Source organism: Pan troglodytes, chromosome 13 (genome assembly GCF_028858775.2).
Source record: "Pan troglodytes isolate AG18354 chromosome 13, NHGRI_mPanTro3-v2.0_pri, whole genome shotgun sequence".
Taxonomy (NCBI): domain Eukaryota; kingdom Metazoa; phylum Chordata; class Mammalia; order Primates; family Hominidae; genus Pan; species Pan troglodytes.
Window position 1 is genome coordinate 30,253,909 of NC_072411.2, and position 26,928 is coordinate 30,280,836.

Here is a 26,928-nt window from a genome sequence, read left to right on the forward strand (position 1 = left end):
CCAATATACAACATTCTTAAAGAAAAGAATTTTCAACCCAGAATTTCATTTCCAGCCAAACTAAGCTTCATAAGCAAAGAAGGAATAAAATCCTTTATAAACAAACAAATGCTGAGATATTTTTGTCACTACCAGGCCTGCTTTACAAGAGCTCTTGAAGGAAATATGGAAAGGAAAAACCAGTACCAGCCACCACAAAAACATACTAAATTGTAAAGATCATCAACCCTATGAAGAAACTGCATTAACTAATGGGCAAAATAACCAGCTAGCATCAGAATGACAGGATCAAATTCAAACATGACAATATTAACATTAAATGTAAATGAGCTAAATTCCCCAATTAAAAGACACAGACCGGCAAATTGGATAGAGTCAAGACTCATTGGTGTGCTGTATTCAGGAGACCCATCTCAAGTGCAAAGACACACATAGGCTCAAAATAAAGGGATGCAGGAATATGTACCAAGCAAATGGAAAGCAAAAAAAAGCAGGGGTTGCAATCCTGGTCTCTGATAAAACAGACTTTATAGCAACAGATTGAAAATGACAAAGAAGGGCATCACATAATGGTAAAGGGATCAATGCAACAAAAAGAGCTAACTATCTTAAATACATACGCACCCAATACAGGAGCACCCAGATTCATAAAGCAAGTTCTTAGAGACCTACAAAGAGACTTAGACTTCCACACAGTAATAGTGGGAGACTTTAACATCCCACTGTCAATATTAGACAGATCAATGAGACAGAAAATTAACAAGGATATTCCGAACTTGAACTTAGCTCTGGACCAAGCAGACCTAATAGACATCTACAGAACCACCCCCCCACCCCAAATCAATAGAATATACATTTTTCTCAGCAACACATCACACTTATTCTAAAATTGACCCCAAATTGGAAATAAACACTCCTCAGCAAATGCAAAAGAATGAAAATCATAACAAAAAGTCTCTCAGACCACAGTGCAATCAAATTAGAAACCAGGATTTAAAAATTCACTCAAAACTGTACAGCTACATGGAAACTGAACAACCTGCTCCTGAATGACTACCGGGTAAATAACGAAATCAAGGCAGAAATAATTAAGTTCTTGGAAACTAATGAGAACAAAGACACAACATATCAGAATCTCTGGCACACAGCTAAAGCAGTGTTTAGAGGGAAATTTATAGCACTAAATGCCCACATGAGAAAGCAGGAACGATCTAAAATCAACATCCTAACAACACAACTAAAAGAACTAGAGAAGCAAGAGCAAAGAAATTCAAAAGCTAGCAGAAGACAAGAAATAACTAAGATCAGAGCAGAACTGAAGGAGATAGAGACACGAAAAACCCTTCAAAAAATCAATGAATCCAGGAGCTGGTTTTTGAAAATATTAACAAAATAGATAGACTGCTAGCCAGACTAATAAGGGAGAAAAGAGAGGAAAATCAAATAGACACAATAAAAAATGATGAAGGAGATATCACCACTGATCCCATAGAAATACAAACTACCATCAGAGAATACTGTAAACACCTCTATGCAAATAAACTAGAAAATCTAAAAGAAATAGATACATTTCTGGACACATACACCCTCCCAAGACTAAACCAGGAAGAAATCAAATCCCTGAAGAGATCAATAACAAGTTCTGAAATTGAGGGAATAATTAATAGCCTACCAACCAAAAAAAGTCCAGGACCAGACGGATTCACAGCCAAATTCTACCAGAGGTACAAAGAGGAGCTGGTATCATTCCTTCTGAAACTTATCAAAACAATAGAAAAAGAGGGACTTCTACGTAACTCATTTTATGAGGCCAGCATCACCCTGATACCAAAACCTGGCAGAGACACACACAAAAAAAGAAAATTTCAGGCCAATAACGCTGATGAACATTGATGTGAAAATCCTCAATAAAATACTGGCAAACTGAATCCAGCAGCACATCAAAAAGCTTATCCACCACGATCAAGTTGGCTTCATCCCTGGGATGCAAGGGTGGCTCAACATATGCAAATCAATAAATGTAATCCATCACATAAACAGAACCAATGACAAAAAACACATGATTATCTCAATAGATGCAGAAAAGGCCATCAATAAAACTCAACACCCCTTCATGCTAAAAACTCTCAATAAACTGGGTATTGATGGAACGTATCTCGAAATAATAAAAACTATTCATGACAAACCCACAGCCAATATCATACTGAATGGGCAAAAGCTGGAAGCATTCCCTTTGAAAACTGGCACAAGACAAGGATGCCCTCTCTCAACACTCCTATTCAACATAGTATTGGAAGTTCTGGCCAGGAAAATCAGGCAAGAGAAAGAAATAAAGGGTATTCAAATAGGAAGAGAGGAAGTCAAATTGTCTCTGTTTGCAGATGACATGATTGTGTATTTAGAAAACCCCATCATATCAGCCCAAAATCACCTTAAGCTCATAAGCAACTTCAGCAGTCTCAGGATACAAAATCAATGTGCAAAAATCACAAGCATTCCTATACACCAGTAATAGCTAAATCAAGAGTGAACTCCCATTCACAATTGCTACAAACAGAATAAAATACCTAGGAATCCAACTTACAAGGGATGTGAAGGACCTCTTCAAGGAGAACTACAAACCGCCACTCAAGGAAATAAGAGCGGACACAAACAAATGGAAACATCCCATGCTCATGGATAGGAAGAATCAATATCAGGAAAATGGCCATACTGCTCAAAGTAATTTATAGATTCAATGCTATCCCCATCAAGCTACCATTGACTTTCTTCACAGAATTAGAAAAAAACTACTTTAAATTTCATATGGAACCAAAAAAAGAGCCCCTATAGCCAAGACAATCCTAAGCAAAAAGAACAAAGCTGGAGGCATCATGCTTTGTTCATAGACTTCAAACTATACTACAAGGCTACAGTAACTGAAACAGCATGGTATTGGTACCAAAACAGATATATGGACCAATGGAACAGAACAGAAGCCTCAGAAATAATGCCACACATCTACGACCATCTGATCTTTGACAAACCTGACAAAAACAAGCAATGGGGAAAGGATTCCCTATTTAATAAATGGTGTTGGGAAAACTGGCTAGCCATATGTAGAAAACTGAAACTGGACCCTTTCCCTATACCTTATACAAAAATTAACTCAAGATGGATTACAGACTTAAACGTAAGACCTAAAACCATAAAAATCTTAGAAGAAAACCTAGGTGATACCATTCAGGACATAGGCATGGGCAAAGACTTCATGACTAAAACACCAAAAGCAATGGCAAGAAAAGCCAAATTTGACAATGGGATCTAATTTAACTAAAGAGCTTCTGCGCAGCAAAAGAAACTATCATTAGAGTGAAAAGGAAAGCTACAAAATGGGAGAACATTTTTGCAATCTATTCATCTGACAAAGGGCTAATATCCAGAATATACAAGGGAATTAAACAAATTTACAAGAAAAAACAAACAAGCCCATCAAAAAGTGGGCAAAGGATATGAACAGACACTTCTCAAAAAAAAATTTGTGCAACCAACAAACATGAAAAAAACTCATCATCTCTGGTCATTAGACAAATGCAAATCAAAACCACAATGAGATACCATCTCATGCCAGTTAGAATGGCAATTCATTAAAAAGTCAGAAAACAACAGATGCTGGAGAGGATGTGGACAAATAGGAATGCTTTTACACTATTGGTGGGACTGTAAGTTAGTTCGACCATTGTGGAAGACAGTGTGGTGATTCCTCAAGTATCTGGTACCAGAAATACCATTTGACCCAGCAATCCCATTACTGGATATACACCCAAAGGATTATAAATCATTCCACTATAAAGACACATGCACACGTATATTTATTGCAGCACTATTCACAATAGCAAAGACTTGGAACCAACCCAAATGCCGAACAGTGATAGACTGGATGTGGCACATATACACCATGGAATACTATGCATCCATAAAAAAGGCTGAGTTCATGTGCTTTGCAGGGACATGGATGAAGCTAGAAACCATCATTCTCAGCAAACTAACACAGGAACAGAAAACCAAATATCACATGTTCTCACTCATAAGTAGGAATTGAACAATGGGAACACATGGACACAGGGAGGGGAACATCTCACATCGGGGCCTGTCAGGGGGTGGGGAACTAGGGGAGGGATAGCATTAGGAGAAATACCTAATGTAGATGAGGGGCTGATGGGTGCAGCAAACCACCATGGCACGTGTATACCTATGTAACAAACCTGCATGTTCTGCACATGCATCCCAGAACTTAAACTATAATAACAACTTTTTAAAAAAAGTCTGCCTACCCTGTGTGACAGGCCACACAGAGACCACATGGAAGGCAATGCCAGGAGGAGAGGCGCTGAAGAAACCTAGTGGGAGAGAAGGCCCAGGCCTCACCAGCATCCCAACTGAGCCTAATCTTCCAGCCATCCCCACCAAGAGGCCCAATGCGGGGATGAACCAGCCTAGGCTTTCTAGCCCACCCAAACCCCAGACGATTTTTTTCCCCAGCCAACATTACATGGAGCAGAGCAATAACTTAAGTTAGAAAGACCCCTCCCAATAAAATGTTCAGTTTTTGAGGGTAGTTTGTGATGCAGCAACAGAAAACCAAAATCGCTGGGGTTTAATCCTTCCTACACCACAAACTCCCAGGCTCCTGTGTGAGCTGACCCACCATCTAGCTCGCCCTCCTCCGCTGCTCCTTGCCTACACGGGCCCTACTGCTACTCCCATGCCTTGACTGACATTCCCCTAGTTTTGGGGGGTCTTGTCTTCCCCCAAAGAAGCAAAAGAAAAACTAAAAAAGAGTAAAATAGCACAGTATGAAATTAGGAGCTCCAGTGATTAGACAAAAGGAAAAGATTAGAGGAGAGTAAGAAGGGTGAACAGGGAAAGTCTGCTCGGTGAATGTTAAGCAGTGAACCAACATATGGCACCTATTTCATGCATATTTATGCATATGGATTTATGGTAATGGTATGGCCCATATGGAGAAAGCTGTCCACCTGCCAATAGGTGTACTCATCCGAAATGGCCAGATGTCTCTACCTAAACCCAGAGAGCAATTTTGGAGCCATGAAAAGCCAACTCAGGTAGAAGTACACTTGCAAAGAAGCCCATTACAAATAAAATTTCAAATTACCTCTGATTTTACGTTAGAAATACAAAATAATGAAGCCAGGAGGTCTTCCAGAAAACACTAAGTTATTCTGAAGGCCAGATGCCTACAAGGGCATGAGTGTGCAGTTCTTAAGCCCTCATGAAATATTTTTCTACATTTTTAATTTTGAAAATTTCAAATATATACAAATGCAAAAAGAATATCATAATGTCCCCCTTGTCCCCGCCTCTGGGGGTCAGCAATTACCCAACCCCATTTTCCACATTCCCCATTTTCCACTTCCCCATTTTCCACTTCCCCATTTTCCACATTGTTTTGAAGAAAATCCAGGACATTTTATAATTTTATTCACAAATGTTTCAGTATGTGTCTTTAGAGTGTGAGGATTGTTTTAACGTATCGTGCCTAAAAAATTAACAATGATTCATTCATATCAGCATACTGCCAGCCAGTGTTCCTACTCTAATTGTCTCATAAATGTTATTTTCTCAGTGATTTATTAGTTTGTATCAATATCCAAATAAAGTCCATGTACTGTGATTGGATGACATATTTCCTAAATCTCTTTTGCCTATAGATATTTTGCCTCCATCTCTTTCTGTTCCATGCAATTTATTTGTCAAAGAAATAGGTTGTTTGTCCTACAGATATTTCACAATTTGGAGTTTCCTGATTGTATCCCCAGGGTGTTGTTTTATATGCTTTTTTATCCTTCATATTTTTCATAAATTGGTACTTGGATCTAAAGTTCTGACGAAATTGGGGTGTTTTCTTCTCCCCCTCCTCCTCCTCCTCTGCAAGACTGCTTGATCAGGAATGTGTGTTTTTCCATTAGGATACCCATAATGCGTTTGTCTCTCTTTTTGTGATGACAGCAGCCATTGACTATGAGCACTTAGACCCACTAATTCATTAGGAGCTACACAATGGTAGGCAGCATTCTGATGTCATATGCCTTCTTCATTTATAAACTAAAATGCTTTATAAAGAGAAACTTTGCCTACCAAGTGGCACACATGGCATGAGAAAGCCAGGGAAAATGCTTGGTTCCCTTTATTTACTTGTTTTCTACTAACGAGTTGGTTCACTTTCCTTCTCCAAGATTAAACATATGCGTGTTTTTTCAATGAGATTACAAATGCATGGATTTAATCCCATTTTATGTGTTTAATCCATTGAGGTTTATATCTCCCCTTTGGCTAATGGGACCCTATTCAAGACAGCTCCTGAGTTTTGCCGTGACCTTGGTAGTAGTTGTTAGCATCTGGGCTATCTGCCATGACAAGATATTTCATGCTTATTCTTTATATTCCTTGCCCCAAACCTGGAATCAGTCATTTCTCTCAGGCGTTCTGGTTTCTCTTAATAAGATACAGTATTTCAGGATCACAATCTCAGCTCTAGAGCTCCTCCTCACTTCTGAGTTCATCGTTATTTTCCTAGGACATTTTAGTTGACAAAAACTAGGAAATATGTGTATTTCTGTGTTTTTAAAGGAAATGTAATATATCATGAGTTTATGCTAATACTTCTAATCCAAATCATAAGGCTTTTATTTAACCCTTTCAGTCTTAACATCTGTATTTTTTTCTCATACAGTGAATCCCAGTTCTCAATAATACACAAACTGATAGAATTGGAGAACCACATAATTATTCCCAGGCTCTGTTTTTATAGCCACAACATACCCACAACAATTTAGAATAGCAATACCAGCACTCCTCCAACAATATGATCACTGTAAAGAACTTAAGTTTTGCTTTTTGTTTTGCAAATAGACTTTATCTAAGAATATATTCCATTAGGGATACACAAATTACTGTGTTTTAAAGCCACTTGGAATATTTCTTTCTGTGTGGTTATGCAACCAACTGGATACATATTTAAAAGTTTCTTTGATTCATTTTATTTTTGAGTTTTAAAGATCATTTTAATTTAAATTTGCTTTATAATTGTGTAAAATAATTTTGTGGTGCTAAAATCAAATCTATAAAAACAAGCTCTTAAAAAAAGTATAGCTTTTATCCTTGTCCTCTCTATTCTATCCCTTCCATAGGTGAGCTATCCTCCCATTATTTGTGGTTTGTGTAATACAGAGAGGTATATAGAACCATGTCTCCCCTTCTCAGCTAAATGGCAGCACAATATACCTACTTTTCTCTACCTTGCTTTATTGTTATTTCACACAGATACTTGACATAACCATGTAGAGGTCAATAGAGTATTCCTCATTACTTTTTTGTAGCTACATGGTATGCCAGTGTGGAGACATATCATAGTATAGTCAACCTTATGTATAGATGTTTAGGTAGTTGCTAGTTTTTGCTGTTATGGAGTCCTGCATAAACAGCCTTTCATCTATGTCTTTTTTTTTTTTTTTTCTGAGACAGGGTCTGGCTCTGTCACCCAATCTGGTGTGCAGTAGCATGATCTTGGCTCTCTGCAACCTCCACCTCCTGGGCTCAAGCCATCCTTCCACCTCTGCCTCCCAAGTAGCTGGGACCACAGGCATGCACCACCACACCTGGATAATTTTTGTAGAGATGGGGTTTCGCCATGTTGCCCAGGCTGGTCTCAAATTCCTGAGCTCAAGTGGACCACCCACCTTGTCCTCCCAAAATGCTGGAATTACTGGAATGAGCCAGTATTTCCATCTATGGAAATCCATGCCCAGCCATCTATGTCTCTTAGAACTTCTGTCAGTGTAACTGTGGGATACATTCATGTAATTCCAATTGCTGCGGAGAAGGATGAAGGTATGTACAATTTTTCTAGGCATTGCTGAATTCCACTCCTGATGTCTGGTCTGAAAAAATGGATTCTATTTTATCTTTTCCTCACTGATTTGAGGTGGTACACATCAGATTATTGCTACTAACAATATACAGCAGTGCCTATCTCCCCATAGCCTGGCCAAAAGAATATACTGTTAAAATTAGGACTTTGCCAATCTGGTAGGTTAAAAATGGAATCTTCATGTAGTTTTCATATGGATTTCTTTTATATCAGCAGCTATGAGCATCTTTTCATGTGGTGTAGAATCATTTGCACTTATTTTTCTGTGAATGAAACATTACTCTGATCTTTCCATAGGGCTCTAGGTTATTTTCTTCTGTAGTATTAGAAGCTCTTTGGATATTAAGAATATAAACCCTTTCTCTGCAATATAAGTTGCAAATATCTTTTCCTAGTTTGTCATTACTTTGTTTATGGTGTTGCCTTGAAAATTACTTTTTAAAATTTTTATTATTCAAACATATCCAATTTTATTCTTACTCTTTCTGAATTTTAAATTGATGCCAAATTATATAGGAATTTCATCTGTGTTTTCTTTTACTGTACATGTGATTCCATTTTTTTACATTGAAATCTCTTATCCTTTTGTAATTGACATGATACGTGAAAAACGAATCCAACTTCTTTTTTTTTTTTTCCCATAGGGTCACTCAGTTATTCAATTTTTTAAAGTTTTTCTTATCCCCTGATGATTTGAAATCCCACTTTCCTGTTACGGTAAACTTTTAAATGTAAGTGTATCTGTGTCTGGATATTTTATTCTATTAATCTGTCTGCTCTTCATGGACCTATGTCACACTGCTTTACTTATAGGCTTTATTGCATATTGAATGTCTTGCAGAACCCCATATCCTTGCTCCTCCAAACAATCTTTATAGGCAAATTGTCTTGATCTAGAAAAAAAAGTTATGGCTATTATTGTGCTGGGATTTTAAAAGTTAGGATAATGTTAGCTTATCTATCCAAGAATATGGTGCCTTTCCATGTCTTCAAATCTATTTTTATGTCTTTAAAAGTATGCATAGTTTTCCTCATATGGATTTTGATCATTTCTTGCTACATTTATGTCTTTATATTTTTGTTACATCTATTTTTGTAAATGGGTTCTTCTCTTCCATTATATCTTCACATATGTGTGTGTATGTGTGCATAGTACTATATATATATAAATATATATACATATATAAATATATATATATTTGTTTCTCAGCCTTTAGGCTTAGCCTTAGGCTAAGATCAAGTACAGAATAAATACTTATTCATATGTGTATATTAATAAATATTAGAATATATATTTATATGAATATAATACAATTTAATATAAAAAGTGCATATATGTGTATACAAATATATACACATACTTGTATGCATGTGTGTATATACTCACTCTATAAACTGATATTTTCTTGTATAAATTTAAGGGGTACAAGTACAATTTTGTTACATGAATATATTACTGTATTAGGATATTCTTGCATTGCTGTAAAGAAATAACTGAGGCTGGGTAATTTATAAAGAAAAGAGGCTTAATTGGCTCACAGTTCTGCTGGCTGTACAAGAAGCATGGGGCTGGCATCTGCTGCTGATGAGAGCCTGGCAGAAGGAAAAGGGGGAGCAGGTGCATCACATGGTGAAAGCAGGAGCAAGACAGAGGGAGGAGGTGCCATGCTCTTTTAAACAACCAGGTTTCATATGAATTACCAGAGCGAGAACTTGCTCATTACCAAGAGGAGAGTGCTAAGCCAATCATGAAGGATCCACCCCCATGACCCAAACACCTCCTACCAGGCCCCACTTCCAACACTGGGGACTACATTTCAATGTGAGATTTGGAGGTAACAAATATACAAACTGTATCATTCAGCCCCAAGTCCCCCAAATTTCACATCTTTCTCACATTGCAAAATATATTCATTCCTTCACAATAGTCACTAAAAACATTAACTCAAAAATCCCAATTCCCAAGTCCCAAGTCCAAAGTACCATCTAGAGATGAGTTCCTGCCACCTATGACCCTGTAAGATCAAAAGATGTTATTTACTTCCAAGATAGAATTGTGGCACAGCTATTGAGTAAATATTCCCATTCCAAAAGGGAGAAACTACCCAAAACAAAGGGATTATAGACCCTACACAAGTCTGAAACCCAGCAGGGCAGTCATTACATCTCAAAGCTCCAAAATAACCTCCTTTGACTCCATGTCTTGCATCCATGACACATTGGTGAAAGGGGTGGGCTCCCAAGGGCTTAGGCAGCACCTCCCGACATGGCTTTGCAGGGTACAGCTGCTTTCACAAGTTGGAGTTAAGTGTCTGCAGCTTTTCTAGATGTAGGGGGCAAGCTGCCAGTGAATCACTATTCTGGGGTATGGAAGGCAGTAGCCTCCTTCCCACAGATCCACTAGGCAGTGCCCTGGTGGGGACTCTGTGTGAGGGCTCTAACCCCATATTTCCCCTTGGCACTGCTGTAATAGGGGCTTTCTGTGGGGGTCCTGCCCCTGTAGCAGGATTCTGCCTGGGCACCCAGACTTTCCCATACATCCTCTGAAATCTAGGGGCAAGCTGCCCACCACCCTTCACTGTTACATTCCCTCACATCTTCGGGCTTAACACCACATGGAATCTACCAAGGTTTATGGCTTGTGCCCTCCAGAGTAGGCTGAGCTGTGTCTGGGGCCCTTTCAGCCAAGGCTGGAGCTGGAGTTGCTGGGATGGAGAGAACAGTGTCTCAAGGCTGGGCCTCGCTCTCAAAACCATTCTTTCCTTCTAGGCCTCTGAGCCTGGGATGGGAGGAGCTGTCCCAGAGACTTCTGAAATGCCTTTGAAGCCTTTTTCCCATTGTCCTTGATATTACCACATGCCTTTTAGTTAGGCTACTCTCTAGCAAGTGTTTGCTCCACAGCCTGCTTGAATTCCTCTCTTGAAAATGCTTTTTCTTTCTCTGACACATGGCAAGGCTCCAAATTTTCCAAACTTTTATGTGCTGCTTTTCCTTTTAATAGTAAGTTCCAATGTCAAGTCATTTCTTTGCTCCTGTACCTGATCTAAGCTATTAGAAGCAGCCAGGCCACATCCTGAATGCCTTGTTGCTTAGAAATTTCTTCCACCAGATAACCTAAGCCATCACTCTTAAGTTAAAATTTCCACAGATCCCTACAGCTTGAACACAATGCAGCCAAATTCTCTGCCAGGTTGTAACATGGGTGACCTTTATGCCAGTTCCCAATAACGTCCTCATTTCCATCTGAGACCTTGTCAGCCTGGCCTTCACTGTCCGTATTTCTATCAGCATTTTGCTTACAACCAGTTAGCCAGTCTCTAAGATGTTCCAAACTTCCCCTCACCTTCCTGTCTTCGTTGGAGCCCTCCAAACTCTTCCAACCTCTTCCTGCCATGCAGTTCCAAAGCGATTCCACATTCTCAAGTATCTTTATAGGAATGTCCCACTTTTGGTGCCAATTTTCTGTATTGGGCTGTACTTGCATTGCTATAAAGAAATACTGAGGCTAGGTAATTTATAAAGAGGTTGAACTGGCCCACAGTTCTACAGGCTGTACAAGAAACATGGTGCTGATATCTGCTGCTGATGAGGGCCTCTGGAAGCTTCCAATCATTGCAAAGTGAGTGCAGGTTCATCACATGGTGAGAGCAGGAGCATGAAAGAGACAGAGGAGGGGCTGGGCACAGTGGCTCATGCCGTAATCCCAGCACTTTGAGAGGCCAAGGCAGGCGGATCACCTGAGGTCAGGAGTTTGAGACCAACCTAGCCAACATGGTGAAACTCCGTCTCTACTAAAAATACAAAAATTAGCCAGGCGTGGTGGCATGTGCCTGTAGTCCCAGCTACTTGGGAGGCTGAGGCAGGAGAATTGCTTGAACCTGGGAGACAGAAGTTGCAGTGAGCCGAGATCACACTACTGCACTCCAGCCTGGGTGACACAGAGAGACTCCATCTCAAAAAATTTAAAAAGAGAGAGAGAGAGAGAGGAAGTGCCACACTCTTTTAAACAACCAGATCTTGCATAAACTACCAGAGCAAAAACTCACTCATCATCAAGGGGATGGTGCTAAGCCATTCATGAGAAATCTACCCCCATGACCCAAACACCTTCCCACCAGGCCCCACCTCCAACAGTGGGGATTATATTTCAACACAAGATTTAGAGAGGACAAATATCTAAATTGTATTAATTGCATGGTAGCAAAATCTGAGCTTTTACTGTATCCATCGTCTGAATAATGTACATTACACCCGTTAAGTAATTTTTTTATACTCTATTCCCCTCCCACCTCCCCACCTTTCTGAGTCTCCAATGTCTATCAGTCTACTCTGTATATGTGTATACATTATTTAGGTTTCACTTATAAGTAAAAACATGCAGTATTTGTCTTTCTGTTTCTGAGTTGTTTGACTTAAGATATATTTTTACTCAGTTGTCATGTTATTTGCAGTTTTTCCATTGATTTGGATGAGAAGGAACTTCCAGATATATGATCATGTTACTTGCAAAGAAAAATGGCATTACTTCTTGCTTTGCCATTATTGTGCCTCTGGTTTTTTTCTCTTATCTACTTGCTCTGATTAGCATCTGTAACACAATATTCAATAGTACTGGAGGTGGTCGGCATCCCACATTAGTGACACAGTCTCTAGTTTTCCCATTAAGCAAAATTCAACTTTTGGGCTGGTACATGCACAAATGCATGCTTGTGTGTGTATTCGTGTTAAGAATATATCCATATATTTATATTTTATTTCCATTTTTAAGGATTTTTTTCAGATACTTTTATGTATCTATGGAGATTGGAATGTTTTTCTTCTTATCTCTATAAATATGATGGATTGTATTAACGAATTACCTAATATTGAATAACCTTTACATTCCTGGAATAAACTCAGCTTGATTATGACATATTATTTTTAAAGTGCTGTTAAATTCTGCTTGCTAATATTTTATCTAATTTTTTTGAAGTAATATATTTCAATTAATATAGTGATTATATCATATATTTACTACAATTATTTGTCAGTTTTAGTTTTGATGTAATACTTGCTTCACAAAACTATAAGGTTTTTTTATTCTTTCTCCATACCCACAAGCTTTATAAGTAGTTTTGGAATTTATCTGATTGGTAGAATTCCTGTCACTCCATCTGAGTTTGATGCCTTCATTGTGAGGGTGCGCTTCAACTATGTTCTTTATTTCTTCTATCATAATTGGTCTGTTAGACTTTGACTAAGGTACATTTTGGCAGATTGTATTTTTCTTGACAATTATCTATTTCATCTAGAATTTATGTGCATCTGCAAATACATGATCTGAATAGGCCTATACCTATTAAATAAATTCAATCAATAATAAGTTTCCAAAGAAAGCACTAGGCCTGTATGGATTCACTAGTATATATTACCAAACATTTAAGGAATAAATTATATCAATTGTCTATAGTCTTTTCCAAAGATAGAAGCAGAAGGAATACTTCCTAACTCATTCTATAAGGCCAGCATTACCCTAATATCAAAGCCAGAGAAGAACATCACAAGAAAATAAAACTACAGAGCAACATCTCTCATGAATATAGATACAAAAATTCTCAACAAACCATTAGCAAATAAAATCCAACAATGTAGAAACAGAATTATACACCATGACCAAATGGGATTTACCCCAGGTATACGAACCTGATTCAATATTAGAAAATCAATTAATGTAATCCACCATATCGACAGGCTATGAAAAAAATCATATGTTCATATTAATTCATACAGTAAAAGCATTTGACAAAACCCAACACCCGTTCATGATAAAACCTCTCAGAGAACTAGGAATAGAAGGAAATTTCTTCAACTTGATAAAGAACATGTACAAAAACAAACCCCACAGCTAACATCATACTTAACAGTAAGAAAATTGAAGCTTTCTTGATAAGATCAAGAACAAGGCAAGGATGTCTCCTCTCCCCACTGTTCTTCAACACTGTATTGGAAGTACTAGCTAATTCAATAACATAAGAAAAGGAGATAAAACATATACTTATTTGGAAGAAATAAATAAAACTGTCTTTGCTTCCAGATAACATGATTGTTTATGTAGATAAAACAAAAGAATCAACCAAAAAAAGCTCTTGGAACTAATAAATCATTATCAAGGTTGCAATATACAAAAAAAAAGGTTAACATACAAAAATCAATCACTTTCCTATATACTAGCAATGAAAAAGTAGAATTTGAAATTAAAAACACATTACCATTGACATTGGCACCCCAAAAATAAAACAGGTATAAATCCAACAACATTCACATATGATCTCTCTAAAGAAAACTATAAAACTGTAGGGAAAGACACCAAATAACTAAATAAATGGAAAGATATTCCATGCTAATGGATAGGAAGACTCAATATTGTCAAAATGGCAGTTTTTCCCACTTGCTCTATAGATTCAACACAACTCCCATCAAATCCTAGCATGTTATTTTCGTGAGTATTAAATTGATTCTAAAGTTTATAATGGAGAGACAAAAGATCCAAAATAGCCAACTAAATATTAAATGAGAAGAACAAAGTTGAAGGACTGACACTACCCAGCTTTAAGACTTACTATAAAGCTACAGTGATCAAGACAGCAAGGTATTGGTGAAAGAATAGACAATTAGATCAACAGAACAGAATAGAAAGCCCAGAAAAAGACTCAAATAAATATAACAGATATTTGATAAATGAGTAAAGATAACACAATAGCACAAAGGTAAGTGTCTTCAAGCAGTGCTGGAACGATTGGAAAGGCACATGTAAAAAAATGAATTTAGACACAGATCTTATACACTTCACAAAAAATTAACTCACAGTGGATCACAGACTTAAATATAAAATGTAAGACTATACAACTCCTAGAAACTAACAAACGACAATGCCTTTTTAGATACACCACCAAAATTAAAAACTTCCGCTCTGCAAAAGACACTGTCAAAAGAATTAGAAGACAAGCCACAGATTGGCAGAAAATACTTACAAAAGACATGTCTGATAAAAGACTGCTATCTAAAACACACAAATAACTCTTTAAACTCAACAATGGGAAAACAAACCATCTAACTGAAAATGGGCAAAAGCCCTGAACAGAAACCTAGCCAAAAAGCCATGCATATGGCAACTAAGCATATGAAAAGATGCACAACATCATACATCATTAAGGAATTGCAAATTAAAACAATAAGAAGATACCACTACACATCTATTAGAATCTAAAATCTAAAACACCAACATCAAATGCTGGCAAGGATGTGAAGCAACAGGAACAGGGTGTGAAAGAAGCTAATCTGCAAAGGCTACATACTCTGTGACTCCAACTATAAGACATATTGGGAAAAGCAAAACCACAGAGATAGTAGAAAGATTAGTGGTTGCAGAGGCAGCTGGAAGAGAGGTATAAACAGGCAGAGCACAGAGGAACTTTAAGGCAATGAAACTATTGTGTACAATATTATAATGGTGGATAGATGTCATTATACCTTTGTCAAAACCCATGGAATATATCACACCAAGAGTGAACACTTCTTTAAACTCTTTGCATTCACATGTGAACGGAAATGAAAAATGTTTTCCCTATTTCATCTGCTGTTTACAAATAAGCCCACTACTGTCCAGTAATTATCCAGGAGTGCTTTGAGTCTTCTGCTCTCAGATCTATAAGATATTGTGTTGCTTCCCTCGGCTTACTCCTTCCAGATGCTGGTGCCACATGGACCTAGCTATAGGGAATTTGTCCCCAATAGCTTTCATCTTAAGGCTTGTGGATAAAACTTGCTACCTAGTTTTATTGCAGATGTGGCCCATTTTGCTCTACCTGTTTGTATGGAGGACCTGAAGAGATCAAAAAATTACACTTACACTATCACCGTCATCCCATCATTACCCCTTCTGATTTTTCCTCAAGCAACCAAACATTCTAGAATATTAAAATATTTGAGCCCACTTTTCAACCTCAGGCTAATGCCACAGTAAATGGACTCCCCTCACCCCCTCTTACACTACATATGTAAAGGTTCTGTTTATTGAGTGCTTTTCCACGTCTGTGCTCATTTTTAATTTAAAATTTCAGACCCCATCCTCACAATAATTTTTTAAAGTAGACATTGCTGGCCCTGAATAGATCCTTTGCTCCTCCTCAAGTCATTTTAATGACACGGTCTTGCACTGTCACCGAAGCTGGAGTGCAGTAGCCTGACCATAGCTCACTGCAGCCTCAACCTCCCAGGCTCAAGGGATCCTCCCACTTCAGCCTTCCAAGCAGCTGGGAACACAGGCGTGTACCACAGCATCCGACTAATTTTTGTATTTTTTGTAGAGATGGGGTCTCACTTTGTTCCCCGGGCTGTCTATGCTATTCTTATATCCATCTCTGGCTACAGATGTTTCTTTTCACTTTATGAAAGCTTACCCTTCTATGGCGGAGTTTTATCTTCAAGCGTCTACTGACCAGAGCGTTTTCTGGGACTCCCCTGCCCCTTTGCTCCCTTGCTGGCAGGCCAGGCCTGTGTTTTCCTCCACAGTTCCCCGTGGAACTGTGCAGTCCCTCTTCAGAGACTGCTCCAGCCTCAGGGGTGACGCCACGAGCTAAGATCTGGACAGGTGGTGGGGTGCGTGATTGCAACCAGGTGTCTTCCTTCCCCAGGGCTGGATGAGACTCTGGCCGGCGGGGAGAAAGAGACAGTCTGTGGCGGACTCCCATTCTCCTGCCTCTGCACAGGCTACTTTCTGGCATTCCTGCTCACTTGCAGAGCTCCTGGAAAGGGGACAGTGCATTCCTGAAAACGCAAAGCCTCCTCTGTACCAATTACTCCGTTCTTGCCTGGGCTCCACACAGGCCAGCGCGCGCTCAGCTCCGTGCATGCGGCTGGGCCCTGCGAGCCACGCTTCTGCGGCCCCGCTGGCCCTGCCGATAGGGGGCGCGAATGAAAGGCCGCGCGGCTGGAGAAGGGCGGGCTCGCTCCGGTCTCCGCCCCGTGGGCTCCCGGCGCCTGCGCGTCCCACGCCCTTGCTGCTGAGTCCTGCACGTGCGGAAGCGAACTCTTTGTGAAGTCGGTGTGAAGGAAGCGACCTCTTTGTGAAGTCGGTGTGAAGGAAGCGACCTCTTTGTGAAGTCGGTGTGAAGGAAGTGACCTCTCTGTGAAGTCGGTGTGAAGGAAGCGACCTCTTTGTGACGTCTGCGACCTCTTTGTGACGTCTGCGACCTCTTTGTGACGTCGGCCCTTGCCGGTGCCCCGCACAGCAGCCAGCAGCTCCCAGCCCAGGCAGGAGGTGCACTGGCCTCCCCGCGGCCTTCTGAGGCCTAAGAGCTCCAAGCCCTGCCCTTCGTGCCCTCTGCGCTAGACGCGTGGCCGCAGCCGACAGTGGATACCTCATGGTGACTCAGAGTCCTCTCTTTAACCTCTCAGCTACATTCTTCTCATGACGTTTTCTCGGTAAAATAAGTGGTGTGGCTCCCCTCTCCTGACCGGGCTGTGTCCCAGGACAGAGCCGGCTGGAAACGCCCCGCTTGACTGGAGAGCACTGCCCGGGCTGCTGCGGGTGCCCCTTTCACAGGAGCTGGAGCGCGCCTCAATGCAGAGATGGTGTGGCTGGGAGGGACTTCCCTTTCCCAGTCCTCCCCTTACATCACAGGGCACAAGAGCCATTGGAAAAGCATTTAGAGAAATCATAGCGAAAATTTTCCAGATGTGGCAAAAGACATACAGCTGCAGATTTAAAAAGTTAAGCAAACCTCAAGAATCGTAAACCCGAAAAAGTTCATGCCAATCACATCATAATTAAACATCAAAAAAAAAAGGCAGAATAAATTTTGAAAGCAGCTGGAGAGAAATCAAATGTTGTTCATGAGGCAACACCAATTCAAGTCAGCTGAGCTTTCACCTGAAACCATAGGACGCAGAAGGGAGTGACTGGTTTTTAAAGTACTGAGGGAAAAGAACTGTCAACTGTAGATTCAATATGTGGCAAAAGTCCTCCAAGGAGTGAAAGGAATAAGTACTTAGCAAACAAAGGAAAACTAAGAAAATTTGTTGTATCTTTAAAGAGTACCTAAAAGAAATTCGCTAAAAGGAAAGGAAATCAACAACAACAAAAGGACTTGGAACTTTAGAAAGAAAAGGAAAACATTAAAGTAGATTTTAGAAATTAGGAAAGATATAATAAATATCCTTCAATTCATGAGTTGCCAAATTCATATTTGATGGTTAAAGCAAAAGTTATATGACCATCTGATACAGTTCTCTTTTTATGTAGTGAAAACACTTAAGCTCACTATACATAAAAAGTGGGAAGAATAAAAAGACCTGAATGACAGTAAGGTATCTAAACTTCACTCAAATTGGCAAACATTGATACCAATAGACCATGGAAGGTTACATACATGTATTGTAAAACCTAAAGCAACAACTAAGAAAACTATACAATAAATACTACAAATAAGATGGAATCCTAAAAATGTGAGTTACCCACAACTAGGTAAGGAAAGGGAACAGAAGAATAACAAACAGAGAAAACAAAAAGAAAGCAAACAATGTCAGATGCATGTCCTAACATATTACTTAAATGTGAATAGTCTAAATATGACAAAAGGTAGAGACTGGCAGAGTAGATAAAAACACAGAATCCAACAATATGTTATCTATAAGAAACTCTCTTTGAATTCAACACCACAGGTAAGATGAAAGTAGAAGGAAGGAAAAAGATGTATTATGCAGACATTAATTAAAGTAGGAGTGGCTATATTAATATAAAGTAGACTTCAGATGAAAGAAAATTGCAAGTCAAAGAGCAACATTAAATAATGTAAAAGGATCAATCCATGAGGAAGATGTTGTGATCCTAAATGTGTATGCTGCAGACAACAGAGCCTTAAAATATATGAAGCAAAAACAGAGTTGATAGGAGAGAGAAACAATTCCACAATTATAGGTGGGAAGTTTAACATCTGACTCTCAGCAGCTAATAGAGCTACTAGACAATCAGCAAGAATACAGAAGACTGAGCAAGGCCATCAACCCACAGGATGTAACTGACATATAGAGAACACTCCCACGAACAGCAGCAGAGTACACATTTTCCAAGGGCCATGGAACATTCACCAACCCATATTCTGGGTGATTAAGCGAGCCTCAAGCAGTTTAAAATAATTGAAACCATACAGAGTGAGCTCTTTAACCATAATGAAATCAAATTAGAAATCAATAAAATAAAAACAACAGAAAATATCCAAATACTTGAAAATTAAAAGACTTCTAAATATTTCATATATCAAAGAGGAAGTCTCAAAGGAAATTTTAAAAATACATAGAATGGGAAGAAAATGAAAATATAACATCTCAAAATATGTAGGGGGGAAAAACTAGAGCTGTGAGGAAATTTTTAGCACTAAAAACAGAAAATGTCTCAAATCAATAACCTAAGTAATTCAAGTAACTAGAAGAAAAAAGAGCAAAGGAAGGAAATCATAAAGATAAAAGCAGAAATTAATGATTTTTTTTAAAAAATGAAAAGGTAACCAGCAGCTTAACTCCATAATGCGTTTTAAAACTTTTTTTCCGTTTTAGTCTCAAGATGTAATCTTGAAGCAAACTGCAACAGCCTTTTCCCTTAACCTTAAAATAGACTGCATGTTCCTTCCTTTCCCACTGTGTACTCCCTTCACATTCATCTAATTATGCCAGTATCTAAGTATGTGCTTACTTAGGAGTTCAAGGGCGAATCTTGAGACAGACAGACCGAGCCTAGAGACCGAGCAGAATTCCAGAGATTACCTCAAGGCAGCTAGTCACCAACCCAGCCATTGTTCAGATGATGTCAGCCCACACTCCAGGTAGACAGAGATCCAAGATAGCCAGTGAAAAAGGACACACACACCTTGCACTCAACACAACTGCATGTGTCCCATACGAAGTTTCTCTTTATAAACCCTAGCCTTCTCCCTACAAGTTCAATGTGATTCCTTTGGATATGAATCCAGCCACTTCCCTATTGCTAGTTTTTGTTAATGAAGTCACTTTCCTTTTACCAGACCTCACTCATTCTTAAGACTTCGCAAGCAGCAAACGGCTGGACCTGCATTCATTTACAAAAATAGAAAAAATGAATGAGGCAAAACACTGTCTGTTTGAAAGAAAATCAGTAAAATGCATAAACCTCTAGTAACACTGGCCAAAAAAAAAGACACATAAAAATTAGGAATGAAAAAAAGGAAATCACTATGAATCCTTTGGCCATTAGAAGAAAAATGAAGGATATGATGAATAGCTTTAAACTCACACAGTCAACAACTGAAAAGAAAAGAAAAAAGTCCTTGAAAACCTAAAACTACCAAACCTCAATCAAGATAAAACAGACAATCTGGGCAGTTCTGTAATCTTCAAAGAAATTGAATTTGTAAATAAAAGTTTCCACAAAAAGAGATCTCCAAGTCTGGATAGTTGTATTGAAGATTTCTACCATAAATTTAAAGAAGAATTAACACCAATTTTACACATTCTCCTACAGAAATAGAAGAAGCAAAAACACTTCCCTACTAATTTTATGAGGTCAGTATTACCCTTATAACAAGCCTACAAAAGACAATACAATGATTTATATCACTCATCAATTTAGAAGCAGATATTCTCAACAAAATATTAACAAATTGAATCCAGCAATGTATACAAAGAATTCTACACCATAACCAGGTGGGGTTTATTCCAGGTATGTAAGGCTGGTTCAACATTTGAAATCAATCAATGTAATCCATCATAAGTTAAATTTAAAACTTTGCGTGATCTTAACAACTGACACACAAAAAAAGCATTTACCAAGATCTGTGATAAAAATTAAAAAGAAGGGAACTTTCTTGGCTTAATAAAGAGTGTCTACAAAAAACCTTCAGCTAATATACTTAGCATTAAAGGAATGCTTGCTTTTCCTTTAAGATTGGGAACAAAGCAATAATATCCACTCTTATGACTCTATTCATCATACTACTGGAAGTTTTAGCCACTGCAATAAAACAAGGAAAATAAATAACATATACAGATCAAAAAGGAAGAAATAAAACTGGACCTGCTTGTAGGTAGCATGATTGTCTACATAGATATAGATCTATGTAGACCAAAAAAAAAAAAAAAATAGAATCCTAGAACTAATAAGCATGAGGGCTTTCTTAAACTCAGATCAATGCATAAAAATCAACTTTATTTCTGTATACCGACAATGAATATGTAGAAACTAAAATTAAACATAACAGTTTACAATTGTTTCAAAGAAAATGAAATAGGAATAAGTCTAACAAATTGTATACAGAATCTGTATGCTGAAAACTTTGAAATGCCGATGAAATGAATTTTTTAAAGTCCTAAGTAAATAGGGAAACATACTGTATTTATGAGTTGGACGACTCAACATAGAAAAGTTGTCCATTCTTCCCAAATTGATCTACAGATATAATCCAATTCCTACAAAAATCCCAGCAAGGGATTTTGTAGACATAGAAAACCTTATCCCAAAATGTATCTGGAAAGCACCAGGCCCTAGAATAGCTAAAAAAAAAAAAAAAAAAAAAAAAAAAAAAAAAAAAAAATCTGTACTAAGAACAGAATGGGAGGAATTATTCTACGTGGTATTAGATTTGCTATGTAATCATAGCAATCAAGACACTGTGGCATTGAAAATGCAATAGACATATTGATAAATGGAACAAAACAGAGATCCCAGAAATAGACCTATACAAATATGCCCAACTGAGTTTTTTATAAAGATACAAAAGCAATTCAATGGAAGAAGGAAAATCTTTTCAACAAACAGTGCTGGAGGAATTTAACATCGATAGGCACAATAATGAACACAACCTAAGTCTCACAGCTCATAACAAATTAATCAAAATAGATACAAACATAAATGTGAGACATAAACTTTAAAACTTTTAGAAAAAAATAGAAAGGAATCTTCAGGATCTAAGATTTCTTAAACTTTACGCCAAAAGCATGATCCATAAAAGGAAAAACTAATAAATTTAATGTTATCAAAATTAAAAAAATTTACTTAGTGAAAGATCCCATTAAAAGAATGAAAAGACAAGCTATAGACTGGGGAAAATGTTTGCAAATGCCACTACCAATGAAGAATTAGTATCTAGAATTAAGAAAACAAAACTCTTAAAATTTAATAGTAAAAAAAAAAAATCCGGTAACATGAGCAAAAGACATGCACAGAAATTTCGCTGAAGAGGAGATACAGCCGTGGAAAATAAACACATGAAAAGATGTTCAGCACCACTAGCTATTAGGGAAGTGCAAATTAAAATCATAATGAGATATCACTACACATCAGTCAAAATAGCTATAATTTTAAAGATAGTGACACCATCAAATGCAGGCATGAATATGAAGAATATAGATCATTTATACATCACTGGTGGAACTATGAAATGGTACAGCCAGGTTGGAAAACAGTTTGGCAGTCTCTTAGAAAATTATGTATGCAATTACTATACAACTTAGCAATATCACTCTTTAGTATTTATTCCAAAGACAGAAAAACCCATATCAAAAAAAAATCTGTACACGAATGTTCACAGCAGCTTTATTTGTAATAGACAAAGACTGGAATCAGTTCAGGTATCCTTCAACAGATGGAAAATTAAAAATATGATTCATCCTTTCCTTGGAAAACTAGTCGGCAACGGAAAAGAACAAAGTGTTGATAGACACAACTTAGACAAATACCTAGGGAATTATGCTAATTTTTTAAGAAAGCCAATTTCGGATGTGCATGGTGGTTCATGCCTGTAATCTCAGCACTTTGAGAGGCTGAGGTAGGCAGATCACGAGGTCAAGAGTTCGAGAACAGCCTGACCAAGATGGTGAAACCCCATCTCTACTAAAAACACATAATTAGCAGAGCATGATGGCGCACGCCTGTAGTCCCAGCTACTCGGGAGGCAGAGGCAGGATAATCACTTGAATCCGGGAGGCAGAGGCTGCAGTGAGCCCAGATCGTGCCCTTGCACTCCAGCCTGGGAGACAGAGCGAGATTTGTCTCAAAAAAAAAGAGGAAGCCAATTTCAAAAGATTCCATATTGTTTCCTGTATATAAGATTTTTGAAAGGATGAAACATTAAATATTGAGAAATGATTGGATGGTTTCTAAGAATTATGGATGATGAGTGGAGTGAGCAATGAGGGAGAGGAAAGTGGAAGAAAGGAAGGGATGATGAATGTGCTTATAAGAGTGCAACCCGGGGTGGGCGTGGTGGTTCACGCCTGTAATCTCAGCCCTTTGGGAGGTCAGGGCAGGCAGATCACTTGAGGTCAGGAGTTCGAGACCAGCCTGGCCAACATGGTGAAACTCCATCTCTACTAAAAACACAAAAATTAGCCAAGTGTGGTAGCACACACTTGCAATCCTAACTACTCAGAAGGCTGAGGCAGAAGGATTTCTTGAACCCAGGAGGCAGAGGTTGCAGTGAGCCTAGGTCATGCCACTGTATTCTAGCCTAAGCGATAGAGCGAGACACCATCTTAAAAAATACATATATATATATAGAGAGAGAGAGAGAGAGAGGAGAGAGAGAGAGAACAACACAGGATCCTTGTGATGATGAGTGGTGGAACTGTACTATTATCTTTACTTCAGTGAAGTAAATATACATAAGCAGGTATATCTAACATGAATCTACACGTGTGATAAATTTTATAGAACCAGAGTGCCAGGAATACAGATAAAACGAGAGAGACTGCCCTCTCCCTCTCCCTCTCCCTCTCCCTCTCCCTCTCCCTCTCCCTTTCCCCTCTCCCCTCTTTCCACGGTCTCCCTCTGATGCCGAGCTGAAGCTGGACGGTACTGCTGCCATCTCAGCTCACTGCAACCTCCCTGCCTGATTCTCCTGCCTCAGCCTGCCGAGTGCCTGTGATTGCAGGCGCGCGCCGCCACGCCTGACTGGTTTTCGTATTTTTTTTGGTGGAGACGGGGTTTCGATGTGTCAGCCGGGCTGGTCTCCAGCTCCTAACCGCGAGTGATCTGCCAGCCTCGGCCTCCCGAGGTGCCGGGATTGCAGACGGAGTCTCGTTAACTCAGTGCTCAGTGGCGCCCAGGCTGGAGTGCAGTAGCGTGAACTCGGCTCGCTACAACCACCTCCCAGCCGCCTGCCTTGGCCTCCCTAAGTGCCGAGATTGCAGCCTCTGCCTGGCAGCCACCCCGTCTGGGAAGTGAGGAGCATCTCCGCCTGACCGCCCATCATCTGGGATGTGAGGAGCCCCTCTGCCTGGCTGCCCAGTCTGGAAAGTGAGGAGTGTCTCTGCCCGGCCGCCATCCCATCTAGGAAGTGAGGAGCGCCTCTTCCCGGCCGCCATCACATCTGGGAAGTGAGGAGCGTCTCTGCCCGGCCGCCCATCGTCTGAGATGTGGGGAGCACCTCTGCCCTGCCGCCCCGCCCGGGATGTGAGGAGCGTCTCTGCCCGGCCGCCCCGTCTGAGAAGTGAGGAGACCCTCTACCTGGCAACCGCCCCGTCTGAGAAGTGAGGAGCCCCTCCGCCCGGCAGCCACCCCGTCTGAGAAGTGAGGAGCGTCCTCCCTCCTCGTCCGGGAGGGAGGTGGGGGGGTCAGCCCCCCGCCCGGCCAGCCGCCCCGTCCGGGAGGTGAGGGGCGCCTCTGCCCGGCCGCCCCTACCGGGAAGTGAGGAGCCCCTCTGCCCGGCCAGCCGCCCTGTCCGGGAGGGAGGTGGGGGGGTCAGCCCCCCGCCCGGCCAGCCGCCCCGTCCGGGAGGTGAGGGGCGCCTCTGCCCGGCCGCCCCTACCGGGAAGTGAGGAGCCCCTCTGCCCGGCCAGCCGCCCCGTCCAGGAGGGATGTGGGGGGGTCAGCCCCCCGCCTGGCCAGCCGCCCCATCCGGGAGGGAGGTGGGGGGATCAGCCCCCCGCCTGGCCAGCCGCCCTGTCCGGGAGGTGGGGGGCGCCTCTGCCCAGCCGCCCCTACTGGGAAGTGAGGAGCCCCTCTGCCCGGCCAGCCGCCCCGTCCGGGAGGGAGGTGGGGGGGTCAGCCCCCCGCCCGGCCAGCCGCCCCGTCCGGGAGGGAGGTGGGGGGGTCAGCCCCCCGCCTGGCCAGCCGCCCCGTCCGGGAGGGAGGTGGGGGGATCAGCCCCCTGCCTGGCCAGCCACCCTGTCTGGGAGGTAGGGGGCGCCTCTGCCCAGCCGCCCCTACTGGGAAGTGAGGAGCCCCTCTGCCCGGCCAGCCGCTCTGTCTGGGAGGGAGGTGGGGGGATCAGCCCCCCGCCCGGCCAGCCGCCCCGTCCGGGAGGGAGGTGGGGGGGTTAGCCCCCTGCCTGGCCAGCTGCCCCGTCCGGGAGGTGAGGGGCACCTCTGCCCGGCCGCCCCTACTGGGAAATGAGGAGCCCCTCTGCCCGGCCACCACCCCATCTGGGAGGTGTACTCAACAGCTCATTGAGAACGGGCCATGAAGACATTGGTGGTTTTGTGGAATAGAAAGGGGGGAAAGGTGGGGAAAAGATTGAGAAATCGGATGGTTGCCGTGTCTGTGTAGAAAGAGGTAGACATGGGAGACTTTTCATTTTGTTCTGTACTAAGAAAAATTCTTCTGCCTTGGGATCCTGTTGATCTGTGACCTTACCCCCAACCCTGTGCTCTCTGAAACATGTGCTGTATCCACTCAGGGTTGAATGGATTAAGGGCGGTGCAAGATGTGCTTTGTTAAACAGATGCTTGAAGGCAGCATGTTCGTTAAGAGTCATCACCACTCCCTAATCTCAAGTACCCAGGGACACAAACACTGCGGAAGGCCGCAGGGTCCTCTGCCTAGGAAAACCAGAGAACTTTGTTCACTTGTTTATCTGCTGACCTTCCCTCCACTATTGTCCTGTGACCCTGCCAAATCCCCCTCTGCGAGAAACACCCAAGAATGATCAATAAAAAATAAAAAATAAATAAAAAAAATAAAAAAAATTTTATAGAACCAAATACACAAAAAATGAATGCAATAAAATTAGTGGAATCTGAAGAAGAAAGGTGTATTGTCTCAATGCCACTTTCCTGGCTGTAATATTGTGCTGTAACTTTATAAGATGTTATCATTGGACAAACTAGGTAAAGGGTACATGGGATCTTTGTATAATTTCTCTTTTTATTTATTTATTTATTTTTATTTATTTTATTTTTTTTTTTTCATACAGGGTCTCACTCTGTCACCCTGGCTAGAAGGCAGTGGTGTGATCATAGCTCACTGCAGCCTTGGCCTCCTGGGCTCAAGCAATGCCTCTGCTTCAACCTCCCAAGTAGCTGGAATTACAGGTGAGCACCACCACATCTGGCCAGTTTTTTTTTTTTTAAGAGATGGGGTCTTACTATATTGCCTAGGCTGATCTCCAACTCCTGGGCCTAGCAATCCTTCTGCTTCAGCCTCCCAAAATTTTGAGATTACAGGCGTTAGCCATTGCACCCAGTGAAATTTTTTTATGTTTTTAATTGTGGTGAAATTTACATAACATAAAAAGTACTATTTTAACCATTTTAAATGTACATTTGGTGGCATTACAATGTTATGTAACCATCACCACTATGTACTTCCAGAACTTTTTCATCACCCCAAACAGAAATTCTGTACCCATTAAGCAATAACTCCTTTATACCCTAAATCAGGTATAAAGTAGGATCCAACTTTCCCTTTACCCAACCTCCAGTAGCCTTTACTCTACTTTCTGTCTCCTTGAATTTACCTATTCTAGATATCTCCTATAAATGCAATTATTTGATATTTGTACTTTCATCTCTGAATTATTTCACTTAGCCCAATGTTTTCAAGCTTCATCCATGTTGTAGCTTTATCTGAATTTTAGTCTTTTTATGTGTGTAATGCCACATTTTATTTATTCATCTGTTGATAGACACATAGATTGTTTCCACCTTTTGGCCATTGTGCACAATGCTACTATGATCACTGGTACACGAGTATGTGTTTGAGTCTCTGTTTT

General features: G+C 40.4%; 1 protein-coding gene across 1 annotated transcript in view; it reads right to left on the reverse strand.

Moving 5' to 3' along the window:
• The window catches only part of LOC134807971 (uncharacterized), a 34,049-nt gene extending 14,897 nt beyond the window's left edge, over window positions 1-19,152 (reverse strand). The window contains exon 1 of the mRNA XM_063790415.1: window positions 16,369-19,152. Within this exon, the coding sequence (XP_063646485.1) occupies window positions 16,545-17,333 (789 nt within the window). The 5' untranslated portion in view covers window positions 17,334-19,152 and the 3' untranslated portion in view covers window positions 16,369-16,544. The remainder of the gene's footprint in view (window positions 1-16,368) is intronic.
• Window positions 19,153-26,928: the final 7,776 nt, after the last annotated feature.